General features: G+C 43.4%; 1 protein-coding gene across 5 annotated transcripts in view; it reads left to right on the top strand.

Annotated features, from left to right (window-relative positions):
- The window catches only part of LOC308136603 (pleckstrin homology domain-containing family A member 7-like), a 172,572-nt gene that overhangs the window by 85,229 nt on the left and 61,018 nt on the right, over window positions 1-26,325 (top strand). For all 5 annotated transcript variants that reach the window (XM_080505016.1, XM_080505017.1, XM_080505018.1 and 2 more), the window contains exon 4: window positions 5,481-5,564. In XM_080505016.1, the coding sequence (XP_080361142.1) occupies window positions 5,481-5,564 (84 nt within the window). The remainder of the gene's footprint in view (window positions 1-5,480; window positions 5,565-26,325) is intronic.

Genomic DNA, 26,325 nt, shown 5'->3' on the forward strand with positions numbered 1-26,325 from the left:
CCGATCAGAATTTCAACCTGATGGTGGAAACATTGTCAGAGTGTTTATATGGTGCAAATTTATCTGGGTCGGCATTAAACCGGATTACTTTTGATAAATGGAATCACTACTACTGCTGCTATGAGATGAGAGTTAACCACTGTGAGGTGAGAGTTAACCACTGCGAGGTGAGAGTTAACCACTGTGAGCTAACCACTGTGAGGTGAGAGTTAACCACTGTGAGGTGAGAGTTAACCACTGCGAGGTGAGAGTTAACCACTGTGAGGTGAGAGTTAACCACTGCGAGGTGAGAGTTTACCACTGTCAGGTGAGAGTTAACCACTGTGAGGTGAGAGTTAATCACTGTCAGGTGAGAGTTAACCACTGTGAGGTGAGAGTTAATCACTGTCAGGTGAGAGTTAACCACTGTGAGGTGAGAGTTAACCACTGCGAGGTGAGAGTTTACCACTGTCAGGTGAGAGTTAACCACTGTGAGGTGAGAGTTAATCACTGTCAGGTGAGAGTTAACCACTGTGAGGTGAGAGTTAATCACTGTCAGGTGAGAGTTAACCACTGTGAGGTGAGAGTTAACCACTGCGAGGTGAGAGTTAACCACTGTGAGGTGAGAGTTAACCACTGTGAGGTGAGAGTTAATCACTGTCAGGTGAGAGTTAACCACTGTGAGGTGAGAGTTAACCACTGCGAGGTGAGAGTTTACCACTGTCAGGTGAGAGTTAACCACTGTGAGGTGAGAGTTAATCACTGTCAGGTGAGAGTTAACCACTGCGAGGTGAGAGTTAACCACTGTGAGGTGAGAGTTAACCACTGCGAGGTGAGAGTTTACCACTGTCAGGTGAGAGTTAACCACTGTGAGGTGAGAGTTAATCACTGTCAGGTGAGAGTTAACCACTGTGAGGTGAGAGTTAACCACTGTGAGGTGAGAGTTAATCACTGTCAGGTGAGAGTTAACCACTGTGAGGTGAGAGTTAATCACTGTCAGGTGAGAGTTAACCACTGTGAGGTGAGAGTTTACCACTGTCAGGTGAGAGTTAACCACTGTGAGGTGAGAGTTAATCACTGTCAGGTGAGAGTTAACCACTGTGAGGTGAGAGTTAACCACTGTGAGGTGAGAGTTAATCACTGTCAGGTGAGAGTTAACCACTGTGAGGTGAGAGTTTACCACTGTCAGGTGAGAGTTAACCACTGTGAGGTGAGAGTTTACCACTGTCAGGTGAGAGTTAACCACTGTGAGGTGAGAGTTAATCACTGTCAGGTGAGAGTTAACCACTGTGAGGTGAGAGTTAATCACTGTCAGGTGAGAGTTAACCACTGTGAGGTGAGAGTTAATCACTGTCAGGTGAGAGTTAACCACTGTGAGGTGAGAGTTAACCACTGCGAGGTGAGAGTTTACCACTGTCAGGTGAGAGTTAACCACTGTGAGGTGAGAGTTAATCACTGTCAGGTGAGAGTTAACCACTGCGAGGTGAGAGTTAACCACTGTGAGGTGAGAGTTAACCACTGCGAGGTGAGAGTTAACCACTGTGAGCTAACCACTGTGAGGTAGCCACTGTCAGGTGACAGCTAACCACTGTGAGGTGAGAGTTAATCACTGTCAGGTGAGAGTTTACCACTGTCAGGTGAGAGCTAACCACTGTGAGGTGAGAGTTAATCACTGTCAGGTGAGAGTTTACCACTGTCAGGTGAGAGTTAACCACTGTGAGGTGAGAGTTAACCACTGCGAGGTGAGAGTTAACCACTGTGAGCTAACCACTGTGAGGTAGCCACTGTCAGGTGACAGCTAACCACTGTGAGGTGAGAGTTAATCACTGTCAGGTGAGAGTTTACCACTGTCAGGTGAGAGTTAACCACTGTGAGGTGAGAGTTAATCACTGTCAGGGGAGAGTTAACCACTGTGAGGTGAGAGTTAATCACTGTCAGGGGAGAGTTAACCACTGTCAGGTGAGAGTTAACCACTGCACGCCCCTCAAATAGTTCAGGGTGTGATTGGGAAACAATTATTCTTTCAAATGTCCCTCTATGCAGGAAATAAGTCGGAAAAGATCATGTTTTTCTTATTTTTTCTTTAGTTACTCCCTCCACTAACACACACAGACACACACACACACACACACACACACACACACACACACACACACACACACACACACACACACACACACACACACACACACACACACACACACACACACACACACACACACACACACACACACACACACACACACACACGTGACCTTAACACTAATAATATTGTGTGTTCTACTGGGGGACTCGCCCACGTGGGCAATGACAGCGAGACTTGGAAGGGGGTGATTGGGAATAACGGCCTCCCTGATCTGAACCCGAGTGGTGTTCTGTTATTGGAATTCTGTGCCGGCCACAGTTTGTCCATAAGGAACACCATGTTCGAGCACAGGGGTGTCTATAAGTGCACGTGGCACCAGGCTGGAGACATTGAGTCCGAGTGGACCATGTTCTCCACTTCCATTGTCGAAGCTGCTACTCGGGCTGTGGCCGCAGGGTCTCCCCCTGAACCCGGTGGTGGAACCTGGAAATAAGGGATGCCGTCAAGCATAAGCATTAGCTCATAGGACTCCCGAGGTAGCTGACAGGTACCGGCAGGCCAAGCGAACTGGAGCCTGGGCCGTGGTGGAGGCAAAAACTCTGGTCTGGGAAGAGTTCGGAGAGGCCATGGAGGAGGACTATCGGTCAGCCCTGAGGAAATTCTGGCAAACCGTCCGGCGCCTCAGGAGGGGGATGCAGTTCTCCACCAACACTGTTTACAGTGGAGGTGGGGAGCTGCTGACCTCAACTAGAGTTGAGATGTGCGGGGTGCTCCAGGAGTATGGAGCCCGGGGCCCTTTGTTAAAGGCTGTTAGGTCTCTGTACACCCGGAGCAGGAGTTTGGTTGGCATTTCCAGCAGTAAGTCGGACTTGTTCCCATTGCACTTTGGCCTCGGACAGGGCTGTCCTTGGTCAACGGTTCTGTTCATTAGCTACATGGACAGAATCTCTAGGCACAGCCAGGGGCTGAAGGGGGTCTGGTTTTGGGGACCACAGGATCTTATCTCTGCTTTTTGCAGATGATGTGGTTCTGTTGGCTTCATCGAACCAGGACCTTCAGCGTGCACTGGTGCGGTTCGCAGCCGAGTGTGAAGCAGCTGGGATGAAGATCAGCACCTCTAAAACCAAGGCCATGGTTCTCGACTGGAAAAAGGTGGCTTGCCCTCTTCAGGTCGGTGGAGTGCCCTTGTCCCAAGTGGAGGAGTTCAAGTATCTCAGGGTCTTGTTCACGAGTGGGGGGAAGATGGAGCGTGAGATCGACAGGCGGATCGGTGCAGCGTCTGCAGTTATGCAGACGTTGTATCGGTCCGTCGTGGTGAAGAAGGAGCTGAGCCAAAAGATGAAGCTCTCGATTTACCGGTCGATCTTCGTTCCTACCCTCACCTATGGTCATGAGCTATGGGTCTTGACCGAAAGAACGAGATCCCGGATACAAGCGGCTGAAGTGAGCTTCCTCCGTAGGGTGGCTGGGCGCACCCTTAGAGATATGGTGAGGAGCTCAGTCAGTCTTAGAGATAGGATGAGGAGCTCAGTCAGTCTTAGAGATAGGGTGAGGAGCTCAGTCACCAGGGAGGAGCTCGGAGTAGAGCCGCTGCTCCTCCACATCCAGAGGAGCCAGCTGAGGTGGCTCGGGCCCCTGTTTCGGATTCCCCCTGGACGCCTCCCTAGGGAGGTGTTCCGGGCATGTCCCTTCGGTAAGAGACTTTGGGGCAGACCCAGGACACGCTGGAGGGACTATGTCTCTCAGCTGGCCTGGGAACACCTTGGGGTGCCACCGGAGGAGCTGGAGGAAGTGTCTGGGGTGAGGGAAGTCTGGGCAACTCTGCTTAGACTGCTGCCTCCGCGACCCGACCCCGGATAAGCAGCAGATAATTTATGGATGAATGGAAGGATGGATGGATGGAGATTCTTCAAATATATATATATATATATATATACACACACACACACACACACACACACACACACACACACACACACACACACACACACACACACACACACACACACACACACACACACACACACACTCACACACACACAGAAACACACACAAAATGATAAGAAATATTATTTGAAGTCTTCTTGTTTTTGTAGTTACATTGATGATTAGAATTATGAGGATCTCTCCTTGTCCTTATAATCAGGAGGAGGTGCAGTTGTGAGTGGAAGGAGGAGGGAGTGACAGTTTTTCCACTGCAGACGCTGGTAGAGGCTTGTAGAAACTACATTTTACGTTAAGTATTTGTGTTATTTAAGTGTCAGGTATCATCATGTTTTTAAGACAAAACTATGTTATTCTTTGATGTGAAACAATCTGTCAGATAGTGTAGCAATCACCGAGTCAATTGCAAGGACTGAACCGTTGTGCTGCAATGCACCATGGGAGTTTGGGTAGTTGGGAGTTTAAATGTCATTATTGTTGGTTAAATTAGTTTTGCAGTGATGCTAATGAATGTGTTTTGTTAGTTGTTTAAGTTTACTGGAGTTTGGTGACTACACTGAAAAATGTTGTGTTTAATCTGGTCCTGCCCCGGTGTTCCTGTTTGGGTATGTCAAAGTAAAAGCCGCTGTCATTTGCAGTTGGCTTTAGAGGACATGTTCACTCAGAGGCACAGGTCTCCCATGTTGCTTGACACAAACGTATATCCAGAGCACAATTCTGTCAATGCATTCATTTACTGATCAGATTTGTACTTGGTGACGGATACAAGTACAGTACACACCTTTTATAAAAAATATACTTAAGTAAAAGGACTGAGTTTCAAAACGACTTAAAGAGAATACAAGTACACAACAACTTAATTCCAGAAACGTGAGTCAATATAATTCTTTACTTTCCACCTCCACACAGAGGTGACTTTAGTTTATTTAGACTTGTACATTGTTGTGCGTCGGCCACAAGGTCGTTTGGACCCAGCACACGTGTAGCATGCGCTCAGTTTGAGGCCCCCATGAGGACAGACGGTACACATACCGTGCTGCGACCCTGCCACCCTGCCACCCCGCGTTGTTTACCCAGTCTAAAGCTTTGACACTGTGTTTGAGGCTTCAAAAGCCTGACTGACTGAGTCTATACGTGACGGAGGCCCAGGCCTGCACTGTCCAGCAAAAGTGCTGAGGCCATCACTTTGGTCCTCTATGGGTGGGGCCAGTGGCTGGCTGGCCGGGTGGCTTGGTGGGTGGGTGATCAGGGGTCCTGCAGGCAGCCCTCACATTCTACACGGGGCTGGGAAAGTCAGGGGCGAAGGCCCGTCAGGGTGGAGCGGTCGGACAGAGCTCTGTGCTTCTCCAGGGAACGATCGGCACGTGTGAACACAACGGGGGTGAAAATCCAGACTGACGATTTCAGTGTTTACTGTACAATCCTGGTGGCTAATTTGTTCTCTCCCCCTCTCTCTTTCTCCTCCCCTCAGTCATAACCAGAGGAACACAGCGTTTTGCCATCCTGTCACCGGACAGATCTCTCCAGAGAACGTGGATTTCATCTTGCACGACCAGTGAGTGTTTCTGTTTTCTACAGCCACACACACACACGCGTGCGCACACACACACACACACACATGCAGCAGCACAGTGTTGAAATGAGAAATACATTTGATGTCATGCAGGGAAAACATTTCAGAGTCAACACTCAAATTGGCTAAGATGGGGTTTTTTCTTTGGGTTTTTTTTTTTCAGTCATGGGGTGAAAGCCTCCCTGTGAGCGGTCTGTTTTATCACGCGCTTCAAAATGATGAAATGATACCGAAAGTAAGAAAAATCTAAACGGATTTGAAGAAAACTTTGTGCGTATTTTATATATACATATATGTGTGTGTGTGTGTGTGTGTGTGTGTGTGTGTGTGTGTGTGTGTGTGTGTGTGTGTGTGTGTGTGTGTGTGTGTGTGTGTGTGTGTTTATAACTTTGTCACAGCGTATTTTTCACAGCTGGTTGACCTTCTACTTGAGAGTGACTTTGATACTACCTAATCCAAGCATCAAAGTTATCACTTGCATATATTTTTCTGCATTAAGCAGGATCTACTTTTCGAGTGGGTAGATGGCAAAGATAGCATTGTATTTTTTTTTTCCTAAACTCTAGCTGTGTTTGTTTCATTTCACTGGGGGATGTTTTTCCGAGTAAAGGAATGAAAGAAAGAGGAGCCGTGTTTTCAAGGACACACGTTGCTGTAGGAGTGTTCTCTCTGTCTGGTGGTGATGTTGCAGGAATTAGTAAATTATTGCTCTTAAGTAGCATTTTTCAATGCATTTAATTTTGTTTCTTCTTGTTTTCGAAATAGAGTTTTTAGTAGAGTTAACACATGAAACATTATCTCTAATTTAATGAAATGAGTGTGAATGCCGTTCACGTTCATGGTCACGCTGTTGCAATAAGCACCTCTGCCTGTGTTTGCACTAAGATAATCACCTCTAAATGCCCATATTCCACTGCTGGGGACACCAATGTTTACTTTTATTTGACTCTCTGCGATGCCCCATCACTCTAATAGACCTGATGAGTGCAGGTCTCCCCGGAATAAACAAGGCAAAGTGCTTACTCACAGCTCTTTAGAAAGCAGCTTGTATTGCTCACTTAAGTGTTTTGTTTGGGCAAAGTTTCGCTTCCGGCGACTAAACCCAACACCCGACACCCAACTTTCGCCACGGCGGAGGAAGCCTCTGTAGTGTCAGTTACAACACGCAGGATGTGCTTTCATTTTGTCCCATTTTGTAATGTGGGACAATTTGGGACGAACACATTGCGCTTCCTGGAAGTTATTAAAGTTCTGCTCTCTAAAAGCATAGAGAGAGGGATCGAGCAACGTGTTGCTTCACTTGGAGACCGTTCAGGGAAATGGAGTGAATACCTTCATCAGTCCTGTGAGAGATAGAACTCCATATCTTGCTCCTGGCAATTTTCTCCTGAACCGAGTTTGCTTTCAGTGAAACTGAACTAAAACTGTAGATTTGTTAGACAGCGTTCCCGTGTCCTGTTTTTTTTTTTCATTTTCAGTCCACTGCCAAGCAGCGGCTCTGTGCGCTTTGCTTCGTCCTCTGTTTCTCTCAGCTGCTCACATCCACCTTCGCACACCCCTGGGAGACGGCAGTTTAAATTTAAATTCCAGCTTGCAGGAAACATTTCGTGAAAGCATTCAAATAAAAGATACAACTGAAATCATTCCTCTTGAGAAGACCTGACCTGTGGTGCTATTCAGTGTTTGAATGTCATTATGAGTAAGCAGGGTGAGAAACAGATGGCACGGAGTGTCTCAGTCCAAGGCTTGAACTCCCACCCATCACACAACTGTGTCACATGAATATCCTTTCATAAAGATTTTTTTAACTCATGCTTCATTGGTTGGCATCAGCCTGTTGCTGACGGCTTCAAATCGCACAAACATTGGATAATTAGTTCCACAGGGATTGGTTCTGGGACCCCTAATATCCATGTCCATTTTTATATTACTGTCCCAAGTTTTTCAGCTCACAGGCAGAACATCTGAGTAATTTTAAAGTCCCCTTGATTAAAAGACTTTTTTTTTTTTTTTTTTTTGCAGTTTCCCATGTCAAATTCCCTTTTCCTTTAAAGGGATTGTCGAATTTTGGAAGACTTGGCCTTCATTCAAGTTTTCTGCCTCCAATAGAAATGCATGTGCTATGCTACCGGCACAGTTGGCTTCAGATGTTGGCTCCAGCTGCACGTACAGTGCAACGGGCCTTTGAGACATAAAAAGAGAAAATGTACTTTCACTTACTTTCAATAGCAGCAGACGGCACAATCACGAATGATCAGCAAAGCTGCACTCGAAGCTGCCTCATTGTTAGCGTCAGAGTCCTGACTTTGAGGTGACTTTGTGAAAGAATGCATGCTACAGATGATCTATGTCAGAAGGTCCATGTTATTTATTCAAAGGTTGATTTTCATTAAGAACTTCAATTAGGTGCGAGTGCAGATTTATTTTCCTTGAAACAGTGCCGGGATCATTCCTTCACTAAACCAGTCAAGAACAAATAATCAAGCCTCTCTATTTGATAATCTAATCAAGGAGCACATTAAAACACAATGATGGTTCACTGCAAAGGCACAATTTTTAATGAGCCTTTTTTCTTATCTTCCAATTTTCTTTTTCTTTTTGTCACCATATCTCACTTCCTGTCTGGATCATTCAATCACTTTGTGGCACTTTTCTTTCTCTGTGTTCTTGTGTTTTCTGCCATGGCTCTTTCATACTCTTCTTTCTTCTTCCATCTTTATGTAAAAGAGTGAAGCCTTGAAGTTGTCAGGTCGTTAAAATCAATTTTCTTTTAATTTCGGTATTATCTACAGCTCATTACGTAATACTCATGCAACAAAAGGTTGGTGTTGTTGAAGTAACTTGTCAAATTCATCAACTGTTAAGATAACTGAATAAATGATGCTTGGAAACCTTTGGACTGCAATTTAGCATATTCGATTTCCCAATAATTACATATACCTTGAAAAGAAGTCATCATTTGTAAGAATTGGTACCAATGTTGTAGAAATGTGCCTCTTTATCGACAGAAAAAATAATTTTTTTAGAGCAAAAAAAGCAAAGATTATTTTAGCAGCAGAATTAAAAGACCCGTAAGATAAGACATGCAGGGTTTTGTCATTGCGTGACGTTTGCCACCGTTACAAAATGTAGTTGATAATCCCTGGCTTTGCAAAGCAGTTACAATTTCCATCTTCTCTGTCACTTCATCCTGTGCTGGAGCCAATCTGAACCAACTCTGGGCAGCGTCCAGTCCAGCACCGGAAAAACACACACACTCACATTCACCGGGGGGCAATTTTAGGGTCAGCACTTCACCTCACATGCACGTCTCACATACACACACACAAACACACAGGGAGGACATGCAAACTCCACACATAATGGCCCAGTTGGTATTTGAGCCCTGACCTTCTCACTCTGAGGTGATCACGATCACCACTGCTCCACCGTGCGGCTGCTGGAGATTATATTGTAAGGAAAGCTGAAATGCTCAAAAGTGTTTCTGCTACAGCACGATACAGACACGTCTCTCAAATGTTCTCGTGACTGGTGAATCTTGACATCCTGACATTACCCCGAATACATTCAACAAAAATCTTGCATGTCTTCAAGTAAAGTGACGCTTGTTGACCTGTGCAGGTCATCAGACCACAGACACTCTCCTCCTGGCGCCGATGTGCTTGTTTTGGTCCCGTTTGTTTCTTTTCTACCTCTGCCCTTTACCTCTGCATCGCTTTGTTTCCTGCTCACCTTACCTTCTCCCGTCTCATTTCATCTCCATTGCTTCTTCTTCTCCCTTCGCTGGGGGACAAAGTACCTGGTTACATATTTCCCCACTCTGTTCTGATGCTTCAGTCTTATCAGCAGCTACGTAGGCGTGAAGCAGACGTGTTCAAACCACACACACGCACAGATGCACAAACACATACTGCTAATAAAATCGATTCCATTTTGCACACATTTCTAATAGAAAGTGAAAGTGAGTATTGTCTTATGTGTACAGCAGGTTGAGTGTTTTGCTGTTCTGTGTCATAGTCTGTCTGTGTAAAGATACTGTGAGTGTGTATGGCAGAGTTGAGCAGAAATGCCACTTTCATAATGACTGAAGAAAATCCTTGAAGGTGCATGAATACTGTCTGAGGAGATTTCCTGAGGAGGATGGAGACTGGTGAATTGCAAAAGAACTTGATTTATCCTAATCACCCAATCTCATTTCATCATTTCCAGAATCTGGTCACGAATCATTCCCTTTGCTACAAAACAATCACTTCTACTTGATGGCTTGGGCTTCAAAGCTAAAGGTTATTGTGGATGATAAGACTAGCCGGCTAAAGCGTTCAACTCACTTGTCTGCATCGGCAATATTAGCGTTTTGTCAATGTACATGGCAGTACTTTGCTGTCATGTGCACCAATAGTCGAGCAGCAGCGCAGTCAGTGGTCCGCCTCCCTGCAGCGTTTTTGTTGAATGTTGAAAACAATGTCCGTTTACACGGAAACAGCAGAAACACTGAAAAAAATGTATTGTTATGTTGGGCCACCTGTGAGGGCTGCTGTTTGTTTTCGTAATGAAATCGCACGCAGAGAACAATAAGCTGTAAATAATAATAAAGACAAGTACTCAGACATTTGTTTGGACAGACGACAAAGTTGGAGTGTTATTCCAGGCGACCATAAAACTACCAAGTCCCAGGAGAATATGGACTGGGAGTCATGATACTCTGGAGGCAAACATTGTTGATATTGTCCAGCTTCTCACTCATGTGGAGAACTATACACTACGGCATGTGCTGGAGCAGCGTTTTCAGAAAACCTGGGTTTTTCCCCAGCTTGGGAACCGTTTTCAAAAGGTTGTTTTCATTTACTCCAAGCCCTTTTGTCGTGTAAACGGACACCCAAAATGCAACCAAAAAGTTTTCCATTTCCCCTTGAAAATATTGTTGTGTAATTGAGGCCGAAGCCAGTAGTTTAGCGAAATGTACATTTAAAAATGTTCAATTAAAACAAAGTATATAATGAATTACAGCACTGCTAAATAAATAAATAATCTGTACATCTTCTATTCTGCTTGAAGTGAAGGCAAGGTAAATCCTGTACAGGCCGCCGGTCCAGCACAGAGCAAACAAAACAATGAAACCTTTTCACAATCACACCTGTTGGCGATATAAAGTCACCCATCATCATGTTTGAGAATTCTGGTCGTAAACCTAAAGAAAATGAAGACAGAAAGGCTGTGGACATTCTCTCCCAACAATTGAACCAATATGCAGCCTGTTAATATAACATTTTTCATCCAGAGATCTACATCAGCGGAATGCATTGGCTTCAAAAACAATAATGTGTACTTTCATCTCAGTCACTGCAAACAGTGACACTGACTTTCTTAAAGGCCTAGTGAATTGTAAAACACTACTTTGCAAAAAACGATAGTTGGGGTTCTACTTATAAGGTTCCTCCGACTCTGCCCCACCACTGTTGTCGCATAACAAAGTTATTTGAATTTTGAATCTCCAGCCGAGGAAGTCGGGGGAATCCTTCTTCGTGAGCGTGACGTCAAGAGATGTGCAGATCTCAATCTGTTGTGTTTACATTGGCTTGTTTCCCTCTTCAATATCCAAGTTTTTACAGGGTTTTGAAGTTATAGTCGGCGTTTTATGAGCCTTGACGAAAGATTGAGCCTGGAAGAGACCAGAGAGAGGAGAAAAGGAGCACAGGCGGCGGGAGCGGCTAGCTGCTAGCTGCTAGCTTTGGCGGCTAGTAGACGATCAAGTAATACCTGGACTCATCTTCGGTGATTCCGCGCAGTGGGAAAAGCGCTTCGACATGATGCACGAAGCCGGGTCGTTCTTCCAAAAGTCAGGACGCTTCAAAGCCGCAGTGAAAACTGGCGGCTGCTGAGGCGAGGAGACGAGGAGACGAGGAGACGAGGACGAAGCGTCTTCTGCTTCCTCAAACATGTTCCAGACGGGGTCACCGATGGCAGAACGACACATTCTGTGTCTTCTTCATCAATCACTGGGTTTGAAATGACCATGATGATGAAATATCGTTAAATTCAGCCTCTTCGTGGTCAAAACTCTGATCCGCCATAATGTAAACACAACTTGGGCGTGTGCACAACCAGTGACATCACTCTATTATTGTCAGAAGCTCCGCCCAGCAGAGGAAATACTGCTGTTTATCGGCTATTTACTCGCAGATTGCCGAGTTTTAACATTTTACCCTCGGGCCAGTTGGCATAAAATTGTCCCTAGAAGCGATAGCCAGTGTTTTGGAGGTCGAATTTTCATTTCACTAGGACTTTAAATGAGGTACAGGAGTTTCTGATGACATGAGCTACTGACGATATGGAGTCTTATTAAGAAGCAACACATTCAGCAGCTACCTCGACATTACAAATCGTACGTGAAGTGAGTTTTTCTGAAAATGTATGGCATGGTTTGAAGTTTAAGGAGGAACGTGTTGTACTGTGGTTCAAGATACGCCGCTCTCTTCCACATCTGTCAAACAAAACAGGTTTGTTTTCTAAGTATTTCACTCATTCTTTAAAAAACACAAGAAAAGGAAATGGCAGAAGCTTTTGCTCACGAAGAAGCTATTTTGCTCATCAGCTTTTTAAATCTGTAGCGTGAAGGGAGAACAGAAGCTTTGATGGAGATTGTTTCCATTGTGTCTGTATCCAGTTTGTTATTGAGGTTTTCCAGGATACAGGTTTTGACAACTGGAAGATGTTGTTGGTCACAGATGAGGCCACTGTAAATGTCTTGATGGCATTGTCATTAAACTATGGCAACCATGGTTGGAGACTCGGCACACACAATGAACAACTGCACAAAACCACATGAATATGTTCTTTACTGTGAGACCTTCAGTCAGTCAAGTTGCAGTGGTTTTATTTACAGACAAGGCTAAAGAAGCTGCAGAGAATTGGATTTTCTCTGTTGATCAGACCAAACTTCATCTCCTGGTACTCATGTGGGTACCTCACTTAAAAGGTTACGTGCTTATCGTATGTCTTGTCAGTACCTCGTCCTATTGTGCGTACATTATTGTTATCTGAAACATCCTGCAGTATGAAAGTATGGGGAAGTAGCCTCTTGTCCCGATTGATTTACTAATACTAAAACTGTAAGAGGAGCTTGGACTTGGAGTGCGTAATTGCAGCTTTTAATCAGTCACATATGATTTTGATGGCTAATCTCATTTAATCACAGCACATTAGGATCAATAACTATTGAATGCATTGACCTTTTGTTATTGCTCTCTGATTTTAGCTTATTATGTCTTTAATTTCCCAATCCCAACATAAATCTGAGTTCCCAGCTCTGTCCTGTTTTGTTTGTAGTACTGGATAATGATGTTGGTATTTGTGGGGTGTTTGATAGCAGATGCTCATGAACATCCTCTCATGTAATTACAACGTAGCATTCCAAACAAAGACTAATTACTATTAATGTGTGAAGCAGATTACAGAGCTACCTTCCCTTATCTGTGAGCCCTCATCATCCTATTGTTACTTCACAATTGGAAGCACAGCAAGAGGAATGATTTCGACCATCCAAAACATCCATTGTGCTTCTATTTCATTGTTTTTCAGCCTTTTTTGAGCCAAGGCACACTTTTTTGTTTGGAAAAATCTCGAGCCACACCACCACCCGGAAATGTTAACATTTGAAACTCTGTAGCCTCTATTAACAATATAAAGTAATTCTCATCAACGTTTTATCAACAGGAATCAAATAAATACAGAAAAAAAGTATTTCCCAATTTCTTTTTTTTAATTTTGACTCACTCAGTGTGAAACCTGGACCTGATGGATGAACACAGAGCTGATATCCTGGTTAACATTCTTCCTTTTCAAAAACTTCTCCATCACTGTCACTGACTCAGTACTTTGATACAAGATGGGAACAGCAGGAGGTGGAGATGAACCACACTGACGGCTGTTGGAGATTAACCACACTGACGGCTGTTAAGTTTAATTTCACCGGCAACGTTCTGTGCTGCCATCTAGTGGTGAAGAGTATTGTAGCATCACGGAGTTGGTTGCTGCAGGGCATGATGGGAGTTCAGGATATGTGTTGCCGGAGGTTATCGAGGGTTGTTGTTGGGGTTGTTGTGTGTGTTGATTTGTGCTTGTGTTGTGTTTTTGTTCCTCGGTTCAGATAGTTCATTATTTCGTCTAGCTTGGTTTGGTTTGTTGGATGTTGGTGTGCAACCATGAGTGAGAAATGTGTTGTGTGGAGTCTCATCCTGTTATGAAGTTCCGGTTGGGTGTGTTCATGTCAAAATAAAAGCCTCTGGTGTTCAGCTAGCAGAAAAGAATCTCGACTCCGAGCGATTCTTCCGCGGCGCTCGCTACAGTGTTCATACACGATTACTCTGCACACTGCTCTGACAGCGGCTGTGAAAGCAAATGTTTTTTTTAGAAAAAATGTGAAATGGGATCATTTCCCACGGCACACCTGACTAGATCACTATGAAAAACACTGTTCTATTTGGGGCTTGGATGAAAATTATGTATGTAGTTATGACAAATGCCACAGTTTCTTTTGTAAATCTACAGTAATGTCCAACTGAGATAGCTTCCAATTTTAAGTGAAAACGTAAAACCTTCATTGTGTTCTGGGTAGGGGTGTGCGATATGGACAAAAAATTATATCTCGATATTTTGGGGGATTTTGACGATAACGATAATTAGACGATATTCTTTAAATGTGTGTTTTTTACAGCCTGAGTTATAGCTCATTAATTGTTTCTAGTGGATGATATTAATGGACACAACGTTTTAAAGGAAAAATGCTCCTTTTTATTTGTATTTGTCTGCAAGAGCAAACAAAAGCTGAAATATTTCCGACCAGGCACTGTATATCTCGGGTATATCTCGGGTCCAGCGTATTCACAAGCTGTTTAAAGCCTTCTCTCTCTCCACCACCTGAATCGGCACCATTTCTTTTGCTATTTAATTGGTGATAGCATTTGTTACGTCTCGCCATCGGGTGCTTTTTTTGTCATAAGGCAGTTTTCTGTTGATTGAGTCCGCTAACGTTTGTTGGCTGTGTCGTGCAGCAGGTAACGTTACCTTCGCCGACTTAGGTTTTTCTTTGGCAGCTAGCTTTTGACATTCTTCGTATTCCTTCGTGTGGTTAGTCCGCAAGTGGTGAAACAGGTTGGTTGTCGAGCTGCATTTAGCGGCAACGGCTTTTCGACAAACTTTGCAGATTACGGTCTTTTGGGTAACATCAGTCTTTTCAAAGCCAAAGTACTTCCATGCAACTGAAGTCGATCCACGTCTTGGAATTAAATCTTCTGAAGTTGGAGCATCCGCGGGCCGTGTGTCCATGTTGTCTTTCAAATGTTTATGTTTAGAGGCACGCTAACCTGCCGGGAACACGCCAGTGAGAGATCATGTGACCTGCTGCGGTTTGCTGCTTTACGCAAGTTACGTAACTCTTGTTCAGTGAATGTGTGGGGTTTCAACGTGTGTTTTTAGTTGTTTTAGTGAAGTCATTTGCATACTCCATAATGTAAATTTGCACATCGTTAAAACAACAATGACGATATTATCGTAAACGATGTATATCGCCCACCCCAAGTTCTGGGTGTCAGTTTACAATGGTGCTTTGAACCACTGAAAACACGTATTTTGTGCTTTTTTTTCCCTTCCCTTTTTGCTCGCCTTGTCCTGTTTGGCAGCTCGGGCAAACAATCGATTGAGAGTCTTTCAGTGTCAGAACAATTTTTGGTCTTGCAACAGGAAGAGATTTGGTATCTCCTCCTGTTGTCGCCTTTATTAGAAACTGGCATGACTCCCGGACATGACAGGGGTGGGAACGCTCCAAGAAGGCCCCAGAGAGAGCCACATCCCCAGCCTCGGAGACATTAGAGGGAGAATGCAGAGACCACCTCCAGCCAGGAGGAGCCCACAGGAAAAGGAGAAGGGACGCAGGGTCCTGGGCCCCGACAGATGCCACCAGGCTGAGACCGGACACAGCACAGAGCATGAAATACTTTACAACATCTCTGGATCAACTTTACACTTTTCCCATTACGTCCTCTCGTCGGAATTCTACACGTCATGCTGTTCCAGGTACCTTCATAAACAACCAGCCAAAATCAACCAACAGCACCAACTAGTGGCCTGACATGCTCACCTCACAGTTTTCAGCATTGCTGCCTTTTCCATGTAAAGGGACATAGTTTTCAGAATGTTGCCGTGTAAACATAAAACCTTTCTCAAACGAAAATGCAAACATGATACGTATTCACTCGAAAAGTTGTGTAAACATAGCCTCAGTCATTCATCGCGACCTGTAACCAGTGAGCCTCTCCCGCCAGACTGGAGCGAACCTTCGTCTTTCTTCCACCCTCACACTGGCTCATTGGCAGCAGAATTCACTGGAGCTCATATTGCACCATACATTCATCACTCTGAGCTCTGTCTGCACCAGTCAGCCTCTTCCTTTTTAAACGGAGGAGTTCGATGTCAACGTCAGCTTTGATGAAGGCATCAGCTCACAGTTCATCAAAGCAGAGCTGAACCTCCATCTGAGAGCGTTAGCAGCATACTGTGTGTGTGTGTGTGTGTGTGTGTGTCCGTGTGTGTGTACATGGAGGTGGGCGCCAGCAGGCCCACGCACTGGGAGTTATCGTGGATTAAAGTGGCTGAAGTGTCAGGACTTTGCAGCTTCTAGGAGTCCCTTATCAGCTCTCTTTTTGGCAGCTGGAGATGGAATGACTTCTCGAGCTGCTGCTGTCTGGGTCTCGCTATGTGAAGTGTGTCTAAGTCCTGTAGCATAATGTCTGGCTTTCTGTCTTCATGTCAGGGGCTGCGCAGGGTCGTGCAAATCCTGGAAGTTTGCAATGTACAAAGGAGATGGTCTTGTGTATTGGACATATTGAAGAAATGCTGACTTTGGTCTTTTTGTACTTGTTTACTGTTAAATCTTCAGTTTGATACTGATTTCAAGGCCAGTTTATGGTCAATCCAAACCTTTGATTTGATTTAACTTGCTTGTCATTGAAGATTAAAGAACCCTTTAAATGCAGTTTTCAGTGAAAGAGAGAATTCGTGGCAGACTAAACAAAAATCTTCCCCTCTGCAGATGGGGACGAACCAAATTCTTGGCTGTCGCTTGGCAAGCCTTTCCATTTATCACATTTCATTTCTGCTAACTCTTTCCCTGTTATTATGTTTTCTCAGCGTCTCTCCTGAGGCTTCTCTCCCGTCTCTATCTCTCTCGCTCTTGTCACACATGTGTTTTTCTGTTGTCGACCCTTCCCTGTGAATTGATGTTGGACATGGAGACTTCAGCGAAGCCACGCCAGCAAAGTGTTGTGGTGCATCACCGGGCCTGCAGCATGGCCCCTCTTTGAGCGTTGCCATAGCAGCAGTGTGCAGACGAAACACGGAGATATAGTCGGAGATAAAATGTGATAGAACACTTCATAAGACAGTGAGGGGAACTTTCTTTTTCCTTACACAGCAGGTGCTATGGAATATTGGACCTACAAATTGAAAAACAACGGTTGATAAAATGGGTTTGTTTTGTACCAGTTCAATGCAACAAAGAGTGCTAATTAACGATGCATCGATACCGGTATCGGGTATCGGGTAAAAGATGCATCACCAACATCGCCCGCAACAGAGCGTGTGCGATGTCTGCAGTTTGAAGATTCTTTAATACGAATGAAAATGACAAAAATAAGACATACTAGAAACTTTGTTCTGCCAAAATATCAAGAAGACCAGAAAGCTTGGGCGTACAACACCAGCCACTTAATTGCCAGACCACTTGGACCAGCAGAGTCCAGGTCTATTCGTACTCCAGAAGAAGGACGAAGAAACGTCTGACATTCGGGGTTGTGAGCAAACAAGTGACGTCATTTTTTTTTTGCTCAGCTCCACCTGTCAGAAGAAAATGTTGCTCACCTGTCTCCTCCTGCTGTGTGGTCCAACTGTGGTGTGATCGGTCAGGTTCTCCTTGTTGACTTCTGCATTCTACTGGCTCGCAAACCAAAATGGATACCAGCCCTGCTTTTAATTTTTTCCATTTGCTCAGCTTCAGCAAGTCTCGAAAACAAATCGTCCTCCTCCTCAGCTTCAAATGTCTGTTTTTCTGCCTCCTCCTCCTCCTCTTTCTTCAACTCATACACTCTCTCCGCCATGGTTAACGCTGCGTTCCATGAGACTGTTTCTCCAGCATGCAAACACACCGCACCTGAAAATCGCACACTTGGTGAGCTGCAGTCCACTGGGTCAACCTCGAGTGTGCAACACTTTCAGTACAGGACAGAGCAGTGAGTGGTCTCAACTTGGGCACTGTTGTGTGCTCCACACACGCTCCACTTCACTAATGAGTCCATCAGTCATACTTTAATCATGTTTAACATGCAGCCTCGCGACTGTGTGAGCCCTGAAACCCCTTCGCTTGTAGAATGTCGCATGTAGCACAGCTCACAACCACGAGCTGCGCCTGACTGCGTCTCGGGAGCCGTCTGTCCCTGCACCAGACCAACATGGCGGCGGCTTGGACACAAACTTTCTGTTTCACGACTCAAACAGTTCAGCAAAATGTATTTATTAAACATTTGAGGCGAGAAATAAGCTGTGCAGTTGCTGAATCTGTCTTCGTTTTGGATTTGCTCCTACGAGTTTAGATGTTTTGCAAAGCGTAGGCGCTCCTCTCGCAGTGCCTCATTTGCATACACGTAGCTGGATTCAATGTTATGCATATTATATGCAACAAGGATTTCCATATGGGATTACTAAAGTATTTCTATTCTGTTCGACACATGACTTAGACAAACTTCTTGAAATGTGGTGCCAGAGACTTTTCTGGGAGTCATTCTGCGCAGCATAATGGGTTAATTGTGTTAAGATCTTTAATGAGATTAATCATGCTGATGGATGGATTAATGCTTTAATTTGGACAGACCTAAAATATACTTTATTAACGCCATGTTTACACAAACGGATATTTCCCCCGACATTTACAAAAACATCTTTACTGACATGCATATACACCTGGTTCAGAGCTACTATGAAGGTTTCTTCCTGTTAGAGGGAGTTGTTCCTTTCCACAGTCGCAAATAAACCTGCTTGCTCATGTGGACATGTTGGACTTTTCTATTCTCTCTGTTAAAAGCACCTAGGAATGACTGTGCTGTATATAAACACTTTTTAAAATTTAAAATAAATAAAAGAGCTACTATGATCCGCCAAACCTGTAGGGGGCAGTGTAACGAGAAGCATGGAGCCATGATGGCCAATCAGACTCCTGGAAAAAACAACATCACGAATGATGATGTACATTTTCACTTACCCCCCTGTAGATGCAAACAGAGACACAGACACGGTCTTTCTAAATCTCCACTGTGGCCAAAGTTTTCAGGAATCATCGTTTGTGGAGACTCGTAGCTGCATTTGTGTGTAAATGCTCGGCCCAAACGCACAGACATATTATCATTTTATTGAATACTCAGGTATGTGTAAATGAGGCCCTAAATGTCCCTCTGACATCATCATCATCATCTGTAAAGTACAGAAAACTTTTTAAACACTTAACTTTGAAACTTGTCTTTAGTTTTACACCAAGTGTAGGTAATGTGAAGGGAGACGAAGTCATCTGCAAAGGAAAGGCTCGCTGTTCAATTTAGCCCCATCAGCATCAAAAGGAAAGATCTCACCGAGTGATCCGTTACAACAGACGTGTCAGGAAAACGACATTTAAATAGGAAGATGGGAATCCAGTAGGTGGACTTGTTTGATCAGGAGTAATATTGTTGTGAATCAGGAACACGGGCTGTCCTCACTAACTCATCTAAGACACATTTTATCTTTGTTCCAGCTGTTCCTAATGTAAAACTCTTTGTGGGAAATTGGGTCTAACGCTGTTGCATTGCTGAAATAATGATCTTTGTTGTTTGTTTGCAGAGGGGATTATGCAGTGGCATTTTTTCCTCTCACAAATAATTTATTGTAACATTTCTGAAAGCTTTAGTCTGCAGAAAACCCGCTGAAGGATGGAAATCTGACTGTATTGAAATGTCAGATGTGTGGGCTGCCAGAACTGTTGATTTTCAACATATTTAGTTTCCTGCTGTGCGAGTGTTTTTGTATGGCCGACGCTGTGGGAGTTTGAAGTGCGTTAAGTGACTTTTTCCCCTCTTTTTTTTTCCTTCTTGGGAGCCATGTCATTAAGATACAGGAAATGTCTCGTGGTGAAATGTCAGAATCTTTACAACAATTCTTTTTCCTTTGCAATTATATCTACACGGCCTCGCTGTTCATTTCTCCTCACAGACATTACTAAGTGAGGGCAAACCGCTCCTCTGATGAGCGGATTATAGAAGCCCTGCAGCTCATCATGTAGTTTCACTGTTGACCTATGGCTCATAATGCAGAGTGAGATTAATACGCATCACTTATGATATGGAGGTTCCATGCATGGTCTTTGAATTAGGGATCCATGGTATCGGTACAAAATCAGCATCTGCCGATAAACACGCACAGAAAAAAAAAACAAAGATCAGTATCAAACATTTTGTACCAATCAGACCAGTGAGCACACCAGGCGGTCAAGGTAAAAAAAAAAAAAAAAAGAAGAAACTTGACATTACTCTAATGAATGGAAAAGAAAGAAAAATGAAACCTGGCTGCTGTAAGACCTAAAACCCATTTCTTCTCTGGAAATCCAACCAGGCTCGTGTCCCAGTTGGGGTCCATCTAGCACACAGGAGACTCAGTGACAGTGAAAGGCTGCTCAGCACCGTCTCCCATATCCTACAACACATTGTTCTATGGATTCGAAACTTCCGATCCGATACCGACGCTATTCTGATACCAGAGCTCTGTTTGCTTTAATATTATCATTATTGTTGATTTTTATACAAGGCTGTAGTAAACGCCTCTCTACAGGCAAGTATGAAATGTATGCACGTATTCTCTCAGAAGGCAACTTGAGGTTAGAATAAGGTCAAAAAAGGAAGCAGTACAAACTATTTTTGTTCAGTTTGGACAATGTGGGGATGTGCGTGACAATAAACGAGCTCTATCTTTAAAACAGAGGTTTCCAACTCCGGTCCTCGAAGGAACCTGTCCTGCATGTTTTAGTTCTCTCCCTGCTTCAGCATACCTGGATCGAATGATGACGTCATCACCAACGTTGTGAAAAAGCCCAATAACGTGTCCCTCATTGGAGTCAGCTGTGTTGCAACTGGGAGGAGCTAAACCCTGCAGGACAGGGGCCCCTCGAGGACCAGGGTTGGAGACCCCTACTTTAAAACCTCAGAATCACTTTATTAATCCCTGGGGGGGAAATTATCTAGCAACGCAGCACAAACTGCAGTGTTTCCAGCCCGAATGCAGCACAAATGATTGGGACTATTTTCAGGTGGTTTAGCGTGGAGTAGGACACAGCTTCACGGAGGTGTGAATAAAAGTAAATTAAGGTTCATTTTTGGGAATTAAAAACAGGGTAACAGTCAACAGAAGCCAACAGCTCAAACTATAGCAGCGACAGCCAATGGAAAACAAGCAAAACCAAAAGACAGGCTGAGCAAACAGTTCTCTTACACAAAGGTAACAAAACCAAAAGACAGGCTGAGCAAACAGTTCTTCTCTTACACAAAGGTAACAAAACCAAAAGAAGTCTAATTGCCTCTCAAAGAGCAGTTCCAGTAACCAATTCACAAAAACTCAGATCGTAAAACATTCAAACGAAGGGAATTATAGCACAGAACTTTCCAACACAAGTATTCCCCAATCTCAACGAGCTGTAGCACCAAAAGCACCATGTGCACACACAAACAACTATCCCACTGATGAGTCTTCTGCCTTTTATGGTCTTCCAACCAGCTCCTCAGGACACCAAGCCAATCCCAGGAAGGCACCTGTGCAGAGCAATCTGCATAACAATGCCATTGGAGGCGGGGCGTCAACATCTCCAGCCAGTCAGAGGAAGGCACCTGCACATATGAATCTGCATGCCACAACACACATACAAGACAGAAGAAGAAGAGGCACCTGCTTTAACAGAGGGGTTTATTTCCAGGCAGAAACATCTGCCTCTGAATTTGTAGGATGAAGGATTATAATTTTTGTCTGCACTTTTCTCTAATTTGTTTGCACATCATCAACATGACTCTTATTGGTTCTCGCTCAGATAAGTGTGCACAATAGTCTGTGCTTAGTTTTGACTTCATATTGATATTTTAAGCATTGTATAACCACTTGGGCTTCTGTTCCTGAAAAAACAAACACTTTAATCAATACAATAATAGTGAATCACCTGCAGCCCACTAGTTCAGGTCAATACGTTTTAGTTTTGGGATGTTTTTATGTTACCTTCATTATTCCTGCAAACAGAAAGGGTGAACATTACAAAGCATCTCATGCCTTAGTTATTGTCAAAAAGTTCTGAGAATGTAAAGAAAGTGCTTATAGATTTTTCTTTAAAAAATGTTACAAAGAATACATGCGGTTTTCATTTTGCATTAGTTTTCTTATTTTGGCACAAAACAACAGCAATCCCATCACCAAGTCGACAAACGCATAATATTTTAATTGTGATTTAATGTTGTCATTATTAAGTGGTGTCTGAAACCCGAGTGAACTATATTGGTATCGGCAACATTTTGTTTTTAAAAATATCGGCACTCCTCACCTCATGTTGTCCTTCTTTCCCCCCAAACTTTCTATGCAATTTCGTTATACCTGTTACAATGACACTAAAGACAATTCTGATTCTGAATTCTGATTCTGATGTCCAATATGGTGCACCCCTATTCGACGTTGTCACATCTTTTTAGTTATATTCATCATTATGTCACGTTTTTCCATCATAGCAATGTATTTGCATCCACTGCAAGAGTCCTCCGAACACTGATTGCCTGTTGGAGTCATCATTAGTGATATTTGGTCCCATGTCTGAGTGCTTCTTTTAATGATAGCTTGTGAAGATGAGCTTTGCCGTCTATTTTCAAGCTTTTATCTTTTGAAGTCACTTCAAAGAATAGTCTTTGGGTTGAGTCCTTACCTTTCTTTTTTTTTTTTTTTGGGGGGGGGGGGGGGGGGGGGGGGGGGGTTTGCCTCCTCACTTCCCAGCACTGCATCTATTTAAATATACAAAAGTCACAAATTCCACTGTGACGTTGCCACATTTTGTACAGCGGCAGAGCCACCGGGTGTCTCTGTGTCTCAAGGACAGATGCAGCACAAAGGGAACTATTCAATGTTGTGGTGGGGAGAAACATTATCCCTAAATGCAAAACGAGTGGCGTTCACTTTGAAATTTAAAAGAGGATGCAACAGATTTCCAGAATCGCGAATGTCTGTCAGCACAGACTTGCAGTCGTCCTCCAGAGGTGGAAGACGTCACCTTGAACGCGGTGACTCCTGCTCCACTGCTCGCATTGTGTCGTCGCCAAACAGAGGAGGCGTCCAAGCTCCCGGGCTTCATTCAGAATCATTGACGTGGATGATCAGCTTATTTTTATTACGTCTTTCTTTTCTTGACACTCTTAATTGTGAATACCGACGGCTCTTCATTGTGCTGTTGATTCATATTCATAGTAACTGCTCACACCTTTCAGTGTCTGAGGCTCAAATAATGGGTCTGGTGATTTCCAACTCGTATGCAAACTAAAAGTTGAGTGATACATTTCTCCCAATCTAATCGGTCGCCTCTTCTATGATATATTATGACTCATATTGCTGATCGCTGTGTTGTAGGTTTGATTTTGTCTTCATTTTTAATGGATGGGGGAATTTTAGTGGCAGGACTCATCAATTTAGGAGGGGAATGATCACACTGAGTAAAAACCAAACGATCACGTGTTCGACTTTTAGAAATAGCTGTTATAGATGTTATACATACAGTTGGTGGACAGATGGATCTGGATCTAGAAAGAATCCAGAGCAGAATCAAATCCCAGATCTAGATTCATGTTTAGTCCATATGGAAGTTGAACCAAAACTAGAACGATCTAGATCCTACTCTGGTTGGCTCGAGTACCAGATCTGTATCAAGATCCCAATCTTTAGCGTTCCAGATCAGGATCCAAGAGAACCTTCAACCAAATCTAGATCCTCTTTCAGGACGGAGTGAAGAACTTGATCTAGAACTTCCTGATCTACATAGTATAGATCTGGATGGACTATCTGTGTTATGAGATTGCTGCTATTGAAAAAAAAAAAAAGGTAACATTAACCCTTTCTGCTCCTATTTCTTATTAAAAGCACCGCTTGGAGTGTCTCACACACACTGGTTTACTGAATGTAGTTTATTTTCACTTTGCTCCTTGAGGCCTTCTGTTTCACCGCCCTGCTTTATTTTACCACCACTCTTCTCTTGTTTTCACTCCACTGTTATCTCTCCATTGGCCGTGAAGAGGTGAACAGATTACCAGCGTGACTCTCACAAGCCTTTGAAGTAAATAAGTAGCATGTTTTGCCCTGGACCTGCGGGAGTCGTGACACGTATCGATTAATTCACAGAAAAGAGAGGTCACGCCTCTGTCCTGCTCCGCTGCACTTGTCACTCCAGTCCGGGGTTCGGTAGCGCCGCCCTTTGACTGCCGTCCTGTTGTTCCTGAAGTCAGTTGAACTCCTGCAAAGCATCAGGTCGAATGCATTCAATCGAATTCGTCTTTTGAGGCAGGATGGAATAATAAATAAAAAAAAACAACTCAGTTTCCTTTGTTTCATATTGTGATCTGGCTTTGTGTGCGCTCCCTCCCTTTCTGCAGATTTCTGCCTTAGCAAGAAGGTCAGAAACTCTTTTAGAGCTGCTTTTATCCCCCAAGAGCTTTATCTTTCTCAACACTGACGTGTCAAAATGCTGAATAAATTGGCAATATTTGACAAAAAGCTGCACTTAACCCTTCGTCTTGATAAGGAAATTATAGGATGACAATAAAAACCTTTAAAAAAGACAGAATTTAGTTTTTAATTGCACTTGAGCTAAGTTTGTGTTCACATTTTTATCACAGGAGATCTGAGATTATGTCCAATTTGAGCTTTCAATTAAAGAACAATGACCCCCCCCCCCCACACCCCCAATACCAAATGTTTCTTTTTTTTAAAAATCACTCCTATTCAAGATTTGTCACTGGAACATATAATTTTCTTTACCCTCACTTTGAAGAAAATGCATCAAAGTGCCATGTTTGAGTTCTTGACCTGAAAAAGTTTGCATGAAATTCTATTTGACGGCAAAATGTGGGCTAATGTCTATCTCGCTCTTTCAAGCCTCCCACGCCACGTTAGAAGAGATTCAAAGGAAGCATCTGCAGATAGGAGCTGCTGATGTGCTGAATGTGTTGGAGTGACACGGCGCCGCCTGTAGTGGAGTGGAGAGTGCTCTGTCTTAGTATTGGAAAAAGACAAATGCAGCTAAGATGTCATCTGAATAACAGGATGGGGATATTTTTAAGGTTTTATTACACACACACACAAAAAAAATCAAGACTCCGAGCAATGTATGATTCGTTTCATTAATGTTTAGTGATGGGAACTACTGTTCACATGCAAATGTCTGGAGAGACTTAAAGTTTGTGGATTATTTTGGGAGCGACCAGGGAGTGTGCGTCAGAGTGAAATGTAGGGCTCAGTAATTATCTTGGATGAAGGGATATATTACACCGCCATTGTTTCCTCCTTTGAAACTAATCAGACAGATTTACACACACACACTCCGCCTGGTGTCGGGCCGTCGACGATTAAAAAAAAAAAAAAAAAAAAAAGTCGTCTGTCTCGCTGCTGATGAGACTGCAGCAATAATGGAGCCCTCTTTATGCAAATACAGACTCAGACTGTCGACAGCAAAGTCACATTTCATCAAGACTGTTACTGTATCATAAACGTTTAAACAGATTTTGACGTGAAGCATGGAAATCAGAGAGACGTGACGTGAGTGCAGATGTATAGACTAAATCAATGCTGAAAATAAGAAAATGACAAAAGAAGAAAAGTTGTTGGTTTTCTCCTATGACTCTGGTTTCTGCATAAAAACACGTTGAAGCTGAATCGATGAATATTAAAACCTCCTGTTGGTGTGATTTTGAGTGTGTTTGCCTTGGGATGATGGAACAATTATTCAATAGACGCTTTATATACAGTATGCACTTAATTGGAGCGAAGATGATGCAAATGTCTATTTGGCCATGTTGGAGCCTCTTGCAATCTAGTTTTGGCCTGCAGGCCTTATGTTTGTCTAAATAAAGGGGTACAAAAAGATGGATGGGTGTTGGCTTTAGATTACAAACAGGTATTGTGGTCAGGTTGTGCATGTTCTGAAAATAAAAACCCACATTTGAATTAAAATCCAAGTGTCATTCCTCTATCAGTAACCCAGCAAAGGTGTTGAACATGTTCATTAGTTTACCCCAAAATGTATTTCGTAGCATATTGTGGACTTGTGAACCTGCTAGAACACATTGCACCTCTGCTGAATCACAATGAAATGACAATTACCAAAGCCACATAGACCTGCAAAAACCAGCAGTAATGCTGTGTTGTTTGAAGCAGTACAGCTGTATAATGAATGGAGACCTCAAGCTGTACTTGTATCCTTAGCAACTGAAAATCATCCGCAACTTGCAGCCCGTCTGAAAAATAAATAAGAACATCAAATCCAGCACTTGGGCTCTTTTTGAAATTCTCAGCATAACAGAAGAAAATTACTAGGGGAAAAAAAACAAAAGCTGATAATATTTTATTAACAGCTGCTCTTGTCTGCAGACCTGTTAATATTTTACCA

The sequence above is a fragment of the Blennius ocellaris genome (assembly GCF_963422515.1).
Source record: "Blennius ocellaris genome assembly, chromosome: 11".
NCBI lineage: Eukaryota > Metazoa > Chordata > Actinopteri > Blenniiformes > Blenniidae > Blennius > Blennius ocellaris.